This window comes from Hippoglossus hippoglossus, chromosome 5, assembly GCF_009819705.1.
Source record: "Hippoglossus hippoglossus isolate fHipHip1 chromosome 5, fHipHip1.pri, whole genome shotgun sequence".
Taxonomy (NCBI): domain Eukaryota; kingdom Metazoa; phylum Chordata; class Actinopteri; order Pleuronectiformes; family Pleuronectidae; genus Hippoglossus; species Hippoglossus hippoglossus.
Window position 1 is genome coordinate 12,984,373 of NC_047155.1, and position 17,355 is coordinate 13,001,727.

Genomic DNA, 17,355 nt, shown 5'->3' on the forward strand with positions numbered 1-17,355 from the left:
ATTTTCTTTCTGCAAATGCAAAGCAGCACCTTTTTAATTCTTTAAAGCAAAAATGTTGACTTGACATTATTGGAAGTTGTCCACATTACATATTAGCACAATAAATAGCTATTTCATATGGCTTGATAAAAAAACCCACACATTAATGTGCATTATTAAATTGTGAAATCAAAACATATCCATTGGTAGGTGAAATTATTGTTCAAAAAAGAGCTTTTTGGTTTTCAATTTCCTTTTTCCGTCTCAAAATTAAAGAGAAGGAGTAAAGAACTGATGCTCATGTGTATTTCATGTAGAAAGACACTGTAAAGTACATGTCACATATGCTTCAGGACTCATAGAGCACAGACAGCTAACGTATCCCAAGCTTGTATTATACCACCCCCTTCAGGCCAATGTCAATATAGATCATCCTGTCCTTAGCACGTCTGCAGTGCAACATGGTCACAGATAATGAACAAATGTAAGCAAAATATTTCAAAGTGGAAAGTCACACATGATTCCTGCTCAAGCTGTATAAACTGTGACATATGTGAAACAAGTACAAGCCCTAAAACCAAGTGGAATTAGAGATTTCAAACATTTACAGCAGCAGGATCCTCTGCTGTGAATAGGACAGGTGGATGATGCCCCCTGCAGTTGTTTAGGAAGAAGTGAAAACTAGTGCCAGTGTGTTCCATTTAAAAGTAAAAGTCATGCTCCTGGTCTGCAGAGAATTACCAAAGACAAACGTTGCACACCAGCCTATAACATGCTGCAACTCCGGGGGGGATTAATTACATATAAATACAGGCTTCCTCCTCACCCGATAGGCCGTCTCTCTCTTGATGTAGCCCTTTATTTCCTGCTGATAACCTGACTCTAATTGTTATACTCTGGGCACACACACTGTAATTTTCTTCAAAGAGCCAGCTCTGGACACCTGCGTGCGCTTAGTGTCTCTGTCAGGGGGCTGGCAGAGACCAGGGTCGCATCTCTTTGTTCACACAGAGGTCTTAATAACAAACTTGGCGTGCACCGGATATACATGCAGTTCAGTGTGAGGGAGCAATCTGCAGTGGATAAGCTGCCTCGATAAGATTTACTACGAATCTGTGGATCTTTTCGGTGTGATTGTCAATATTGTTGTTGTGGTATGACACAACAACAATATTGACAATCACACTGAAAAGATCAAACGACCAAGTGTTGCCAGATGCCACAATACAAAAATAAAAGAGATAACATTTTGAATTGCTTCATCCTACTCATGAATATCTCTCATGTCAACCTCATGAAGAGAAAGAGACAAGAATGAGGTCGTTCAGGACAGACAAATATACAGTAGGTGTCATGTTATAAAGTAATTGTAAACTGAACGTCATGTGTTAGTGGAATGTCCCTTTATATGTGTGAAAGGCGTATTGATAGTTATCTCTACCAAGAGTCAAGAAGACAGATATTTTCCTGCGGTAGCTGGAACTACAACTAATTTTTAATTGTAAGATGTTTCCAAGGTTAAGCAATGTTTTGTTAAAGTCGCCATTCCTGTTAATTCAAAGTCTAAATGATCAACATCTTTAATTAACAATTTATAAATTATTGATCTACAGTCAATACTCCTGACCTTTATCTATGAGATCAAATAAAGTGAAGCCTGATTAATCCATGGAACCAACTCATTGTCATGAATAGATTTCAGACTCTTCAGGTCAGAGAGCCAAGAGGTTTTAGGTGTTAGTGTTGTGTTCATTGTTTTAAAAAGGAGGAAACTGACACCCTGACAGATTATCCCTCTGCCCTTTGCAGTGGAGATAAGCCGGACACACAGTGTGAAACATGCTTTCATGTCGGCGCTGGTATCTACATAACAGATTCCCTGAGTCCCCACAGGTTTTTTCTGCAGTATTTTCTCACGTTCAGTCTCCCCTGCTCTGTTTCTCCTCCCATGTATGGAGAGACTCTCACAGCTCTCGCCATGGTAACAACAGCTCCACCGTGAATATGCTGGCTTTGATATCTGTTGCTGAAAGACCAGAGAGTCACTGAAAAAGTTGGAGGAGAAACACTTGAAACAAACGCCAAGTAAAACAAAAAAAAACTGATTCAATACCTGAAATGAACCTATTCAACTCACCATCCTCATCAACAGGTCGCACACGCCCTCAAGTTACTGCACTCGTTCTTTTATGAATTGTGTAGAAACTCTTTTCCTTTGTGAAATCATAGCTTTAATGATCAATACAGTGACAATGAGGGTGTCAGAGTGAGATTATGTATAAGCAACAAGAGCCTTTGAATAATTTCCACATCCAAATGATGCATTTTAGCTCGTATAAGTGTAATCAAGTGTGAATAAAAGATACAATCAAACATTAAATATTTATAGAGAAAGCCCAAGCACATTCATTAGGTAGATTCCTGTTCTTACACTGCACATAGTTTACCAACAAACACAGAGTATAGACCAAGATATGTACTAATTCTTCATGAGTATCTTTTGCCAAAGAGAAAAAAGACGAATTAAAGTGAAATCAGATCAATATCTCCAGGCCTGAGACCTAAAATCCTGTTACAGCAAATAGGTCACTGTTTTTATTTGTATTTAAGTCTAATGATAATCTGGGGTTAAAGAGAGAAATATGTTATCAATAAATAAAAGCCATTGAAGCACAACCTGTAGACCAAGTACTACCACGGCACTGTGACAACAATATGCATTACAATATACTTTAATATACTTAAATATAATCTTAAAATATGCAGAACATGTAATGCAGTAATAGGCAGAGCTTCAGTTGGTAGTTGAATATAAATATAATAAATTCCGGCTGCTTCTGTCAAACTAAATCTTATTGAACACACATGTTCAGTTAGTTGAGGTCATTCAAAACAAAACAAAGTATAGTGTAGTTATTTGTCAGGATAATGTAAATTACATTTAACATTGTGCCAGTTTAAATATTACATCTGTTGACCGCTACTTCATATTGTATACTGACCGATAATGATTTTTATCCTTGGAATTAATTTCCTTATTGGCTGACAAATAATGCCTAATGATTGCAAACCCATGCTGAAATAACACCCAGCACACAGGGTGCTAACTAACCAAATATTATATCAACTTATCACACAGACTTGTACAGTTATTACAATGTTTCCGAATACATATAATAGTCTCAGAGCCTAAAGTAATGATCATCTCACACAACTTCAATGATCAGGAGCCACAAACTCCATCAATTCATCCAGAAGAAGAAGAAAAAAGGAAAATATATTACATACTACTTACATACTACATAACACCGTCTGTGTTTTCATTTTTCATTCCGTTGATAATCGGATTGAGAATAATACTGTTTACTGTGTGAAGCAGTACCAAAGACTAAAAGAGTAAAATCACATCTCATTGACAAATATCTTGGGCCCTTGAGAAGCCACTTTATTCTCATGAATCACCGGTTTATTAAGATACGTCTGTGGTAAGCTGAGTGTTACTTGTGACTGGCTGAAGCTGGCTTGTCTGTGGACCTGCGGACCGGACTCTCCCTTTGACTGATTGAAACTGCCTTGCCGGGAGAACTGGGACTGACCGAAACTCTCCTCCGGCTGGTCGAAGCTGCTCTCGCTGTAGAGCCGCTGTCGCATTTGGCTGGAGCGTTTCCCAGATGCACTCCTGGTCGGGTATCTCTGACCTGTCTTGTACCAGCCTGTCTCTTTGAAGACAAACCAAATATTTCCCACCCAGAGGACCACGTTAACGAAACCAAAAACCTGGAGGCAGAAATGGGACAGAGGCGTGAATGGCTTGTTTTATATACACTTTTGTGTTTCAGTGCTGCATTTGTTGAATGGATACCAACCGCAGACGTGTGCAGACGTGACCAAAGAGGCTCCTGGGTCACTGTGCATGTGTTTTCCTGAGCTCTGCAGGCTGAGATGAGCAGAAGCACCTGCGTTGGGTTCGTGGCCGTCTTGATATCAGACAGAGCTTTGGCCCAACAGCAGGTGCTGACCAGCCACATGAGGGAGAAGATGACTGTGACGACAAAATCCTGCTCAGGACACAAGTATTAAAAACAGACATAGAGGGAGAAAATCACACAGTCAGTTCTTTATTTGACCTAATTCAAACTAGGATATCAGAGGAGGAGACACACTGACCACAAGAGGGCCTCTGTTGTTCCTCAGGTACTTGTTCTGGTAGAACACGTAGACGATGGTCGCCAGCAGGGAGTAGAGGAACGCAAAGACGCCCACCGTCACGAAAAACTGAGCCGCTGAAGAGAAGTCGCCATCCAGGAACAGAACCTCCTTTCTTCTCGCCTCGCACAGCGAAGCTTGGAAATGCACTTGCTGTAACCTACAAGACAGAAGGATGAGATTTACAGTGGATCTGAGAAAAAAATGACAGGTTGTATTTAAAACTGACACGAGAGCAGATTCAGTTTGGAGTAAATGTATAACTTTCCCATGAGACTTTGTGAATTTGGTGTGGCACACAAAGGAGCTTTTCTCTAAGAGGAACTGTGGCCACGAGAGGATCAAGGTCAAATCTATTTTGGTGAACGTTAGTCATCATTCTTTCATTGGACAGACATTGAGGATTTATCATAAAAATACATTTCAGATATTTGAACACCTCTTTACTATGGACATGGAAAAACACTGAGCTGCTGGAACTTTTAAATAATATCTTATTCATTTATTCATTCATTTATTGACCAGTTAATTATTTTAGCAGCAGTAGATGAATCACAGGAAAATGTTACAAAGTAAAGCTGCCAGATATGTATCCACATCCAGTTCAAATGTTCCAGCTCACAGTCATTCCCTCATTTTGTCATTTATCTGTGGATCTAAGCCAAAACATACTTTAATAACATGGTGAATTTACTGTGTGATTTATATTTGCACCTGGACAGAGCGGTTTCCATCAAACTAACATGTGAAACCAGCTGAACGGTTGATTAAACACTTGGCCATCACTCTGAGGTTTGGAGCACGAGGAGGTGGTTGATCTCCCCAGAGCACCAGCTGGTTCACAACCATCTGTTTTGGTCCGGTCCTTTAATCCAATGAAGCCATTAACATCAAATGTGTGAATTTTTAAACGATTCTTCAAAGTTTCTGGAACAATACGAGTAAAATAGAATAATAATTGTTCTTCATGCCTGTTTGTGTTTTACAGATACAACTCATGGACACGTTTCTCTTTTCCAAGCTTCCTTTGTGTGTTTGTCATGTAATGTCCAACTTAAATATCATTTAACGAATTCGTGACAGCATTCTGTATTTCTAAAAACATGCAAAAAAATAACCAAACCTCCAATTAACAACAATGTGTAAGTTTCAGTGTTGTGTGTAAGTTGTGGATGAAAGGCTGTAACATCACAAGAGACCTGAGATCAGCCAAAGTCTTGACGACAGTTTCTTCTAATGAAGCAGAAAAAGGGTTCAAACTGAAATTGAGCCGGTTTCATTAACTCAGCTTTCTGAGCCTGACAACATGACGGAGTTGAACTGTACAGTTTTCACAGTTTTTTTTTTGCCTAATCACTTTACTGAAATTTGTACAGATAACTAACAGGGACATCGAAACATGTATACAGGCTGCTCACCAAATATTGGATAATTAACATGCGTTCTTTATGTATTCATTAATCGTCTGATGGGATGAAAGCTCAATATAAAAATATCTAACATTTGCTGTTTCGTGGTTTTGAGCATTTGAAACAAGAGATGAACATGATGTCTCCTTTACCGGAAAGGATAACCGAAATCAATGTTGATGCTGTGGTTGCTCGGCCGCCTGTCTGCACAGTCCACTTTAACCTGCAGATGACCATGGTATCCTCCACATGTTGCAAAGGCACAGATGGCAAAAATCTGGGGAAACAAAGAAATAAGCAGAAAAGAGAAGAACGTAAAACACCCATATCAGTTCTGTGAGTGGCCTGATGCACATTTTAAAAACACTGGTAAATTACAGGACACTATATTAAGATTTTTATAATTGGTTTGAAAACAAAACCTGAATAATTTAAAGGTCGGAAGAGAACTGATGGAGCTGCTCACTGTGCACCGGAGGGAGGCCACAGCAGTGAGGTTCAATACACAGCTCTGAAGTCACCAAATCCTTTTGTCCTCATACTTAACAAACCATAATATGTATATTGCTCACTGGCAGAATATTACATCAAAGAATGAGACATTTACTCTCTGCTGATCACTGTGGATGGTTTGTCTTTACTTTTAAACATGTGCCACATGTTGCATTTTAAAAACTGCACCGAAGGATAGACCACACACGTCATGAAGTATTTTTCAAATTAGCAACAGGATAAAAAATAAACGTATTAAATTCATTAAAGACACCATTGAGATTACACTTGATACAATTATTCATGCAATGGAATACTCATTACAAGGGGAATCAAAGAAGAACCATTAAAGCCAAAACAGCTAAATAATGACATAAATAATGAAAATCAAACTTACCGGAGCAAATATAACCATACACATTTAAAAAAGCGCTGAGCTCAAGTCCAACTTCACTGTGTCGACAGCTTTTAGTCACCGGGCTGAGATGCCACTGATGGCGACAGGAACCAGAAGAGAGCGACTCTTTGAACAGAGGGGTGGGATGACAGGAGACGTACTCCCCCAGGAGGAGTCGGAGATCTTCTCTAGCTCTGCAATTATTTGTTACCACTACAAAAACCTGTTAAAATCGAACTCAAGTGAAAATGTTCAACCTCATATACAGTATATTTTTATTGTACTGAATATATGATTCTTTCTCTTTGTGTTCAATCGTGACAACATTTCTCTGAAAGCTAAGAGTAGTTTTCTAAAAAAAGGCTACATGACGAACGAGTCAATTTATTTTGGGCTGAATTATGCACAGAAGTGACCCAAATACCACAAACAGTTGAAGTTGTGTTGCAGATGTCATATTGTGCTATTTTAGTATTTAGATTTTGCGCATTTATATACAGTATTTTAAAGGTGCTTGTTATCATAATCATTGAAGTACAGGGAAACTAATCATGGTAGTTTTTTACCTTTGGTTTGTTTTGCTGTGGGGTAAAAATACAAAAAAGTCGGGGGTTATTTGGCCCAAATAAATAATTTAACTTAATTAGCCTCCCTCTCTTCTGAATATATAATGTTTTTGTGGGTGTGTAATAAAATAAGGTAATTGATTGAATGTATTTAATAATACATCTAAGTGAGTCCTCATCGAAACCTGTGTTGCCATGGTGATTCAAATGTATTCCAAAATGTTCTTATGATTCAGTATATAAAGGTCTTCGTGCTTTTAAGTTAATGCACATGGATTCTTATCATTACAATGTTGTAGATTGAGATAAATTCTCAGGCTGCTTGGAAACCTGTTGTAATTTCACTGTAGCTCACTACTAGTGCAGCTTCATCTGGACAAACAGACAAACATATAACAGAAATGTATTGAAATATCACACCTGATCAACAAATGTACACAATCAATGCCCCAGAAATTGTGATGGAAAATATGTAACTGTAATCATGCTATTTACAATAATAGGTAATATCTGCGTAGGAACATACAGTGTCTGATTGATTTAGTTATTGATTATAACGTATAAAAGTATATCTGAATCTTATTGTGATAAAACATAATAAAGCATTCCATCTATCTATCTATCTATCTATCTATCTATGTATCTATCTATCTGTCTATCTATCTATCTATCTATCTATCTATCTATCTATCTATCTATCTATCTATCTATCTATCTATCTATCTATCTATCTGTCTATCTATCTATCTATCTATCTATCTATCTATCTATCTATCTATCACTGATAGATACTTGAACATTTTATTTCCTAACTGTCTATCGATGATTAGGCCATTTGAACTGTTAAAAGGATTCTACTGACCTCTTTTGGTAATAAATCAGTATTACAGATTTCTCCTCAAAGAGGGATGAGTTTAGGGTCGTATCGAAATAAATTATTAAATGCACTGCAACTTGAACTTTAGCTGTAAAATACAGCAAATTATCCAGAGACTGAGAGGAACGTTACACTGATATAAAAACACAGAGGTTGATGCAGCAGATGAGGACGTGACCCCCCCCCCCCCCCCCCCCCCCCCCCCTCCAGTTTGGTCAAAGACAAGGAGATTGTAATTCCCAGCTGAACAAAACACCACCAATAATAAAACCATAAAGTCAGTCTTGAAATATTCATCCAATTTCTGTCTTTGAATGAGACTAAGAAATGTAAAACAACTGATTTAAATAGAACACTCCACAACACCCAGCTCTGTCTCTGGTGTGGGTCGCAACTATTTGATATTCTGTCTACTGTAGTTTTGAGAAGCACATAACTGAATATCCACAGTGTAACAGTGAACAGAGGTTTGATGAACAAGAGTGTAGAGAAATAAGGTTTTCCCCTACAGCTGAGTGTTGTCGGTGAATCCTCTGAGCTACAGAGAACCTCTGTTGATTTACCTCAGTGTTGTATCAGAACTTACTTGTCAGGTTTTTTTGTTCCACTATGAGAACAATGCTCCTCAGCAACTGTGGAAGAAAATCAAGATTTCACATAGAAATTCTTTATTCGAAAGATCTTAAGAAATTTGAAAGTGTATGAACTATAGCTGTCGTAATATTCTTTCTGTAATGTTGTGGTGCTTACTTATTACCTGCGACTGCTCTTCACTGCAAACACACAGTGGTGGAAAATAAATAATATGAATTAAACATGGAGGTGGTTTTAAGTTTATGAATTCTACAATCACACAATGCAACATGCTGCATTTTATAGATATGTGAGCAACACTCAACACCACAATCTGCAGTGATAATGTGATGATATCTGCCTGAAATCTCATGTTATTGCTCACAAGTGAGGAAAATATTATTACTATTACATAGGAAATAGTGAATGGCAGGTTTCACATCCACATTCATGGTTGGATTACAAACCACAATTTGTTTAAAAACTGGTTAATTAAGGTGGGTGATAATATATAATCTATGGCTACAACTAATAGGGAGGCCGTTGATCAAAATCCACTTCAGAGTGTTTTATTATCCTGGTTTTACACACATCAAGCCCCATTCGAGCAAAGGAAGGTGGTTCCTCTGGCGATGTGTTTGTGCTCTCAAGAATAATTAGTGTATTGCGTTGAAACTTAATGAATGACATTTTTTGGAGTGCAATTATTCTTTTTATTCTTTACTTTCATATAGAATAATTTTCTTTTAATCATGGTTGTGTTTACTCTCAAAGACGAGCGTTTGCTGTGTGGTTTTTCTTATCTGCCTTCAGTTGAAACATGAATCTTGTTAGTGATGAATCCAAACATCCACTTGTTTTGCTCTGGCTGTTTTAGCCTACTTTCACATGCATTTTAAATCATTCAGTCAACAGAGGGCAGTGCTCAGCCGTGCTGATTGAGAAGAAAATCTCTGACGCTGCAGTGATGAGCTCTTTCTTACTTTCTCACAGCTTTTGATCTCTCTTCCCTCCGCAGATGATTGTGTCTGCTACGTGTACAATGAGCTTAACGGGCAGCAACTTATCGACTGTGCCCGCTGAACGGATGAATCGCACACTCCAGCTTTAGAGAGGACTGTGCTGGTCTAACAGCTGTAGGGTTTTTCATCATGTTAAAGTGGAGAGGCTCCATCCTCCCGCTGCATTATTGATGACACTTTTTCTGGCATCATCTCCCCTCTACACTGAAAACTGTGGGAGGAAGAGATAAGCATAAATCTGGTGGTTTTCATGGGGCCTCCACCTGTCACTAAGGAAAAAAACAACACATACAATATGCTAAACTCACCGTCCACCAATGGTTGACATACAGTAGGTTTCCCAATTTTCTTGCAGAGGGCTACAGCTATGTAATATGAAACATGCAGAGAGACAATGCTATATGTCAGTTGAGAAGACTGTTTACTTCACTGTACCCTGAAATTGTGAAAAAGAAAATGTGGCGGAAATTTGACCTGGTGAGGCTTCTAAAATAAAGAGATCCGAGAATAATGGTCTTTGTTATACTTTATTCCTTGCAAGGAAGGTCACACAGATCTTACAGCATGCGGACATGTGTAGATGTGAAAACACTCGCAAGCGTGCTCTTATATGCAGATTTGGTGAAGAGGATAAATGTGTGTGTGTGTGAACCGAGTGAGAAGTAAGATCCCAGGAGATAAGACACAGGACAGGGGCCTTTTTCAAGGTCCTCGTGGAGGAGGCAAGCACAGTTCGTTCAGATTTGCGGCTCTGACGTCCCGGAACCGTCAGAGACTGATACCCAGTGCATCTGCTGTGAGGCAGGTCATCAAAGGTCATCTTGATAGTTACACAAGCAGAAATGGCATACATTAACAAAGATAATATATAGTATAGTATAGTGGTATAATTTTCCAATACAAAAATGAACTTCTGCAAATTATCTATAAAGCTAAACAGGTTTTCTAATGCAAAGTAATGTTCAATAAGACACATTTCAATGTAATGAGATATCAAGAGGAATTTGAAACAGATCAACCAAAAAACAAAATGTGATCCTATAAACCTGCGTGGACGCCACCTCAACAGGATTAATGTCAAAGATGGACCATGGAAAATACTCTAATCATGTTTTTACCAGCACAGAGAAAAACAAAATCAAGGGAGATATGCTATGTAATAAGATTTGTAGAGATCGGTGATTGAAAACAGAAATCTCCTTACTGCTAAAAAAACAATTTCAACCACCTTCATTTTCATGTATATATCCAGTCGATTTAATAGGAAACACATTTGTTTCAGCACATGACTTGAATTGCCAGTCACCTGGGATGTAAACAGAATCCTGCTGAAAATGTTGAGCGTCATCATACAGTATTTACTTGGTGCAAAGCTCTCCCTGAAACGACTGTGGAAACGGCAGCGCTGATACTGACCCTATTCCATCAATCCCACATTAAAAACGCTCCAAGCATTTAAATATTTCAAAGAGCTCCTCAGCTAACTCCAGAGAAGCTCGGAGTCTCTCTCAGCGTGCATGTGTGTCTGCAGTGTGTGTGTGTGTGTGTGTGTGTGTGTGTGTGTGTGTGTGTGTGTGTGTGTGTGCGTGCATCACTTCTCCTCCACCTCTTTAAACTGTTTTTTTTAAATGCAGCTGAATTTAAAGCTTATGGCCGGTGACTAAACCCCAGGCTAATGTCTAAAAAGAGGAGCACAGATCTGAATCAACTGAAAGTGGACAAGTTAAATCGGTCTCCAGCATCTTACTCACACTCAGTCACTCTGTCAAGAACAAACACTGAATGAAATAAACATGCTCCGTATATATATATATATATATATATATATATATATATATATATATATATATACAGAGGGAGAGAAGATTTATAAAATGAAAGGGAGGGTAGTCATGAATATGTTATCATGCAGTTATTCTGTGATCTTTCACTGTGTCACCGTGTGCTTTACATCTCCTAGGGCAGCACCATTATTTATAGTTTTTAATTGCACTGTGATGTGAGGGTCTTAAACATTTCAATCTAAAAACCACTCGGACTGAATGAATGAAAAACCTGAGCGTTAAGAAGAAGACTCTGAGAGGAGCATTATGTGTGATGGTAAAGTCAGGCCCGTTCCTATAGAGCATGGCTGCAATTAATAATGAATACAGGGTTCGGGTCGAGGGAAGTTCAAATGATTCATCTCATCTCTGATGATGATGAAAGGCGAATATCAGCAACCTGTCACTTTATTTTCTCGAGGAATAACTTATACTCTTACAGTTTTTTTTGTGCATTTTTCCCCATTATTTGACAGATACATAAGTGGCTTAAGTGCTCATGTGACCAAACATCACATGGAGTCTTATTAAAGGGACATGGCCTCATTACATGAAGACTGAGGCTCAACGTTCATTCATGACCTTGGAGACGGCAGTTGAGAAAATAATGTCACCGCGAATCCCAGCCGCTCTGGTGCTTTATCACATAGTCTTCATCAGCTGATGGAGTTTAGTCAGATACGTTAAAAAGCACTGTATTAATATATAATCAACATCTTTATACCGACAATTGATCACATGGTTACTTGTATGTAAACGAGGTCACTCATAGTGATGAACCCACAATTATTGTAGAATCCACAGACTGGAAATACCCAGATATGGGTTCTATCATCTTGTGCTTTCGACATAATTTGGAGCCGGAGTCTATGCAGTAGTGATCGGGGGATAATCAAGGTGCCGCTAATGCAGGCACTCGACCAATTGTGAGTCAGTTTCAGCAAAAATTTGAATTCTGAATTTCTGAAAGCACAAACAAATGAAAAATTCCAGCTGTTGGCATACAATGCTGGTCTTTGTGTTGTGGTGCCGTGAAGAACATCAACATTTAATGTGTACACACTCTAGTTGAAGTAGAGGAGCGCGGAAGAGAACATCAGTCAATTATTAATGTTTAAAAGGTTCTGCTGCTGAGGTTAGTGCTAGACTTTTCTAAAGGGAACTCACACAGGACTGTGCAGTCACAGAGAACCAAGGGGTGTCAGTCTACTGCCTCACACATCAGGAACTGAGAGTGTCACCAGCTGAGGACACAGGGAAGTCTCATAGCCTTGTGAGTTAAAACCAAAAGACTATCAAACACCAGGTCAGGGCAACAGGGGAGCCCAAGAGCAAAATCAGAGCTGAGGAGTCCTTGAAAGCATTGGCGACCTGCAGGGAATTTACTGGTCAGACGCACAAGCAACATCTGGAGTAGCGGTTAGTCAGTCCAGCTGTCGGATTGAATTTGATCTCAGAGGTGAAATGTGCAGGCGCCGAGCTCACACTGTAAAGACTGCGGTGGGTATGTTGGTACAGTAAGACGTGTGAGGGTGGGGGGAGGTGAGCCCAGTGCAGGGTCAGAATAAGTGGTTCCTTCAGAATAGGTCACATTTTAAATCAGAGCATTTCTAAAGATTAACCTGGATCACAGACAAACTCTGTTGCTTTGTTTACGTTTTCACTATAGTCCTCCGGAGATGTGGTCAACCCCCAAAAAACAACCATAGGCAGTCAGACTCCAAACACACATTCCCTGATAATTAACTCCCTGAACTGCAACGGAGGCAACTAAATGGAATTCGACCATCATTAACGGTAGTATTTTATCCTGTGATATATTAAAAATGTCCTCTGTGAAAAAAGGTAGAGCAAAGCAAGAGCAAATACAGGCTGTGGATTATGCAAAAATGTTGAGATGGACTAGAGCCAACCATTGATTAATTGATCTCACCCCTATCTATGATTACAGACAGGTCACTAGGTTAAGTGGCAACAGCGAAGGGTTCCAGATCTAAGGGTGCACTCACAGACACATCAGAGAGATAAATCTAAAGGATCGGGGAGTAATAAATAAGAAAAGAAATAACAGGGTTGCTGTGTAATTATCAACTAACCTGCGCCTATCATGTGTGAATACTGTGAATTAGGTTTTATAGGTAACTAGAATAGCGTTTAGAAGAGCACGTACCTCGGCCGAGGCCCAACAGTCCCCTTACATTCAATCAAGCCGCACCAAACAAAGATATCGGTCCCCTCTCTTGTTGTTCTTCTTCTAGATCTATGAATTATTCCCGAGGAAATTGGTGAAAACATTTTAAAAATGCTATATTTTGCAATGCTGAAGAAAGTGAAAAAAAACCTGGAGCCGCACCAACATTTTATGGGTTCTTCCCCAATTCAGAGCGCATCATTCCAACTAGTTTTGTGTTAATCCATCTAGTAGTTTTTGCTGAAGACAAAAAAATGCAGACGACAACATAACCTGCATGGTGGAGGTAATAATGAACAGGGGATTTGCCAGATATAGTTTTGTTGAAAATCTCTCAGTCAAAATGTGCAAAAAAGGTCTTTGATTTAATAATGATATGTCAGATTGGTGTATATCTGAGTTCATTCTAAAGCATTGGTAATGTGAATTTAAACTTATTTTGGAGTTAAAATATAATATATTTGCTTCATGGCTTGCCTAAATGAAAAATACATTGATCCACCATCCATGTCAATAGTTACCTGTTTTAATGTTGTGGCAGAGTGGCACACGTTTTCCTCAGCCGTGTTCCTGAATCAGTGAAAGTATTTGGCAGTGGATTCCTGCTACTTAATTCATTCAGGCCAATAGCGACTTGCCCGTCAGTTTAATTAAGTTAATAGTGGTACAGCAATCAGGTCACTCTGGTAAGGGGTCGGAGGGTGAGATACTGTAGCTGTGGCAGGTGTCCTGCTATTACTTTCAAGCTGCTGTATCAACACATAAGAATAAGTGAAGTCTTTTTTATTTCTCATGTGATCTTATTCTGCCTTTTCAGTGGTCTGGATTATCAAAGTCTGGATATTCAAAGACTAAGATTTATTTTAGATATTGTTTAGGCTAGAAGAAATAAAATGAATCACCCACAGTGCTTATCTTAATGCTGCACAACATCTGAGAGGATCGTATCATGTGGCAGAATGACGACGCCGCCTTGTTTGCACAGATACGCAAAATGAATTTAAAAAACGAGTTTATTAAAGCAAAGCATGAGTCATGTTAACGCTGGTCTGTTCGGATTTGTTCTTCTGTAGTGTTAGATTATGAGGAGCCCATTTCTTTTAGCAGGCTGTACTGGAATGAGTAAAAAAAGGTCACGTGACCACTTTATTAAATAACAAATCATAGCAATGCTCTCATACAAATGCAGCATGGTTTTATTTTAACATATAAATGAAATTCGCTACATATACTGCAATAACCCTCTGGCTTTTGTTCTAGACATCCATACTGGTACACACACGGTGCAATAACTATGCATACACTTGTGCAATAACTATTCACACTCCATGTCTTAGTTTGTATTGTATTGTATTTGACCTTTTTATAGTAAGCTCTTTTTTACCTATATTTAAATTTTAATGTCACTATTGCACTGCTGGTCGGTTTCTTCTTGTCCAACACCTTTCATTGTACTGTCCACCCTGTGTTAACTGCATGTGACAGTTTCTTTGACTGCTGTGAGATTCAGTATTCCGGCTGGAGATGCCAGCACATGGTGCAACACTCCAGCATCCACGGCGAGCAGCTGAGTGTCGGCATGGCCGTGCACCCCACCCTCCAGCACACAGCACGGGGCGGCTGCATGCTGGAGCCATTAGGGGGAATTCTTTTACACCTACTAATCTGCATCCGCGTGCTCTGCCCACGAACTGAGTAACGTTCCCCATTTCAGTGACAATATCAGAGGGATCCCGTGGCAGCCATCTTAGGTGTACCACTGCAGGACGGGACGATTCAGCCAAGCTACGGGCTCAAGGACGAGCCGCCGCGCATCCGTCACTGCCCTGGTTCACGCGCTCAGCACCGCGGACAGCTCCTCGGCAGCAGCAGCAGGAGGAGGAGGAGGAGGAGGAGGAGGAGGAGGAGGCCATCACCCGCTCCCACCAGAAAAAAAATCTCTCTCCTTCTCCTCATCCGTACACTACTCTCCCCCCTGCCCCCTCCCATCCTCCCATCCTCCCCTCTCACCTCCCCCCGCTCACATCCGCAGCAGTGACTGGCCAATAAAACACAGAAAATACGTAAGCAGCGACGAGTGCTCGGCGCAGGCGGAGAAAGCTCAGTGTGAAGCGGACTCAACCTCCTCCAGCTCCACTCGTGCTGCTGACATCCCTCAGTACAACCAGGGCCTCCCCCTGCCTCCACTCCGGGTATATTCCACCATTTACTGGCAAAGGATTAAAGACAACGGCACAACCATCACCGGGACACTGACAACTCTCCTCCACACCGAGAAGGTTAGGTTTTTCTGTAGGCACGCGTCGCCTCTAGTGCAAGATGTTAGACCCGTCGTCCAGCGAGGAGGAATCTGATGGGATAGTGGAGGAGGAATGCAAGGAGGCGACGGCACCCCAGGCCGGGACCCGCATCTCCCCGAGTCGGACCACCGAGAGCCAGGGCGGACTGGCGCCCAGCAGCAGCAGCCGCAGCAGCGCCCGTCCGACGAGCCCGAGCCCGTCCGCCGTCAGCGAGGAGAAGGAGGACCTGGAGAAGCTGCAGAGGGAGGAAGAGGAGCGCAAGAAGAAGCTGCAGCTGTATGTGTTTGTGATGCGATGCGTTGCTTATCCATTCAACGCCAAACAGCCCACAGACATGGCAAGGCGACAGCAGAAGGTAAGGGCCCTCGGTGCAAAGGCATAATTATGAACCACACGCTGACGAGATGCCTGCTGTCATATCTCGGACGCTGTCACCGATGACCTACATAAGCTCGAACACACAGGGGTTTATGGGCCTATAAAGCAGCGCGTGGATTCAGCAGCGTCCCAGTGAAACCACCGTTTGTTTGTTTGTTTGCTTGTTTTTGACGCAAAATGTTGAAATCCTCAGAGCATGACAGGAGCCCATAAAGGCGCTCCGAGCTCCGGATAGTGAAAGGACACATGGCAGCAGCCTGTGTGCTGCAGAGCTGCAGCCTGAGTGCAGCCTCCACTACACAGGCTCACAAGTGAGATCAATCCCAGAGCCCCCGCGTGCCCGTTAACTGAAAGGGCGTTCAGGAGATGGTGGAGGGCGATCAGAAACGGGACGGTGTCATTGTCCTTGTTGGCCCACATCTCACCAAAGACCTGCTGTCCATTTGTTATGCAGCTGTTCTGTGGCTCCACGTCCTGCCCTCCTGGCAGATACCCAATTCCAACCCGCTAGCGCCATCACTTATCCCGTCAATTTGGCCTCCCAAGGTGACTCCTGGGCACAGACCTCTTGAGGAGGGTTGCTTAATAGCCTGCCTCCTCTGCAGATGAGCCAGGCTCCTCTCGATGGGCTACAGTCAATTAATTGCATTAACGTTTACTGACATGAACGTTTTCATTTTAATTCAATTTTCAGAGGAAAAATAATAATACAGGAGGTCCATCTTTAGAGATTCATGAGTTCCTGTAAGAGGCAAGGGCCCCATCCTGGTTTCACTGCTGCTGTGTGGCTCCATTGAGGTTGGAACCAGTTTTGGCTCATGATGTCCTTACTGTGAAAGTCACAAAGGTCCAACTGTACCACAGGAACCTTGATTCTTGATCAGGTCAATGGCCCCAGTTTCTTGTCTTTGGTTTGTGTATTTGAAAGAGCATCCAGTGTTTGTTCTCCCACACCGTCACAACACTTGATTAAAAATGAATGGGATTACGCAACGATGAGTCTGTTTCGTGGCGGGCTACCTTCAAACACTGATCTCTCAGTGAGACAGTCTCCCAGGTTTCTTGTGGCTCTCCTCACAATGCACGAGTTGTGTTCAGTGTGGCTTCTGTGGACCTGCAGAAGATTCATTCAGCTCAGCTAA

The 17,355-nt window shown here is 40.9% G+C and overlaps 2 protein-coding genes across 21 annotated transcripts in view; one reads left to right on the top strand and one right to left on the bottom strand.

The window, feature by feature from the left end:
- Positions 1-2,190: 2,190 nt before the first annotated feature.
- On the bottom strand, positions 2,191-6,812 carry LOC117761972 (synaptoporin). Its single transcript, XM_034586376.1, has 5 exons — positions 6,484-6,812; positions 5,747-5,871; positions 4,147-4,345; positions 3,846-4,037; positions 2,191-3,756 (listed from the first exon to the last, which is right to left on the bottom strand). The coding sequence occupies exons 1-5, from the start codon at positions 6,505-6,507 to the stop codon at positions 3,382-3,384; spliced, it is 915 nt and encodes a 304-aa protein (XP_034442267.1). The 5' UTR covers positions 6,508-6,812; the 3' UTR covers positions 2,191-3,381.
- Positions 6,813-15,510: 8,698 nt separating this feature from the next.
- The window catches only part of cadpsb (Ca2+-dependent activator protein for secretion b), a 61,472-nt gene continuing 59,627 nt past the window's right edge, over positions 15,511-17,355 (top strand). For 8 of the 20 annotated variants that reach the window (XM_034586322.1, XM_034586321.1, XM_034586305.1 and 5 more), the window contains exon 1: positions 15,512-16,190. In XM_034586322.1, coding sequence (XP_034442213.1) covers positions 15,855-16,190 — 336 coding nt within the window. In that variant the 5' untranslated portion in view covers positions 15,512-15,854. Of the gene's footprint in view, positions 16,191-17,355 lie in introns of all 20 variants that reach the window. The other 12 variants (XM_034586324.1, XM_034586311.1, XM_034586315.1 and 9 more) reach the window with 4 other exon arrangements.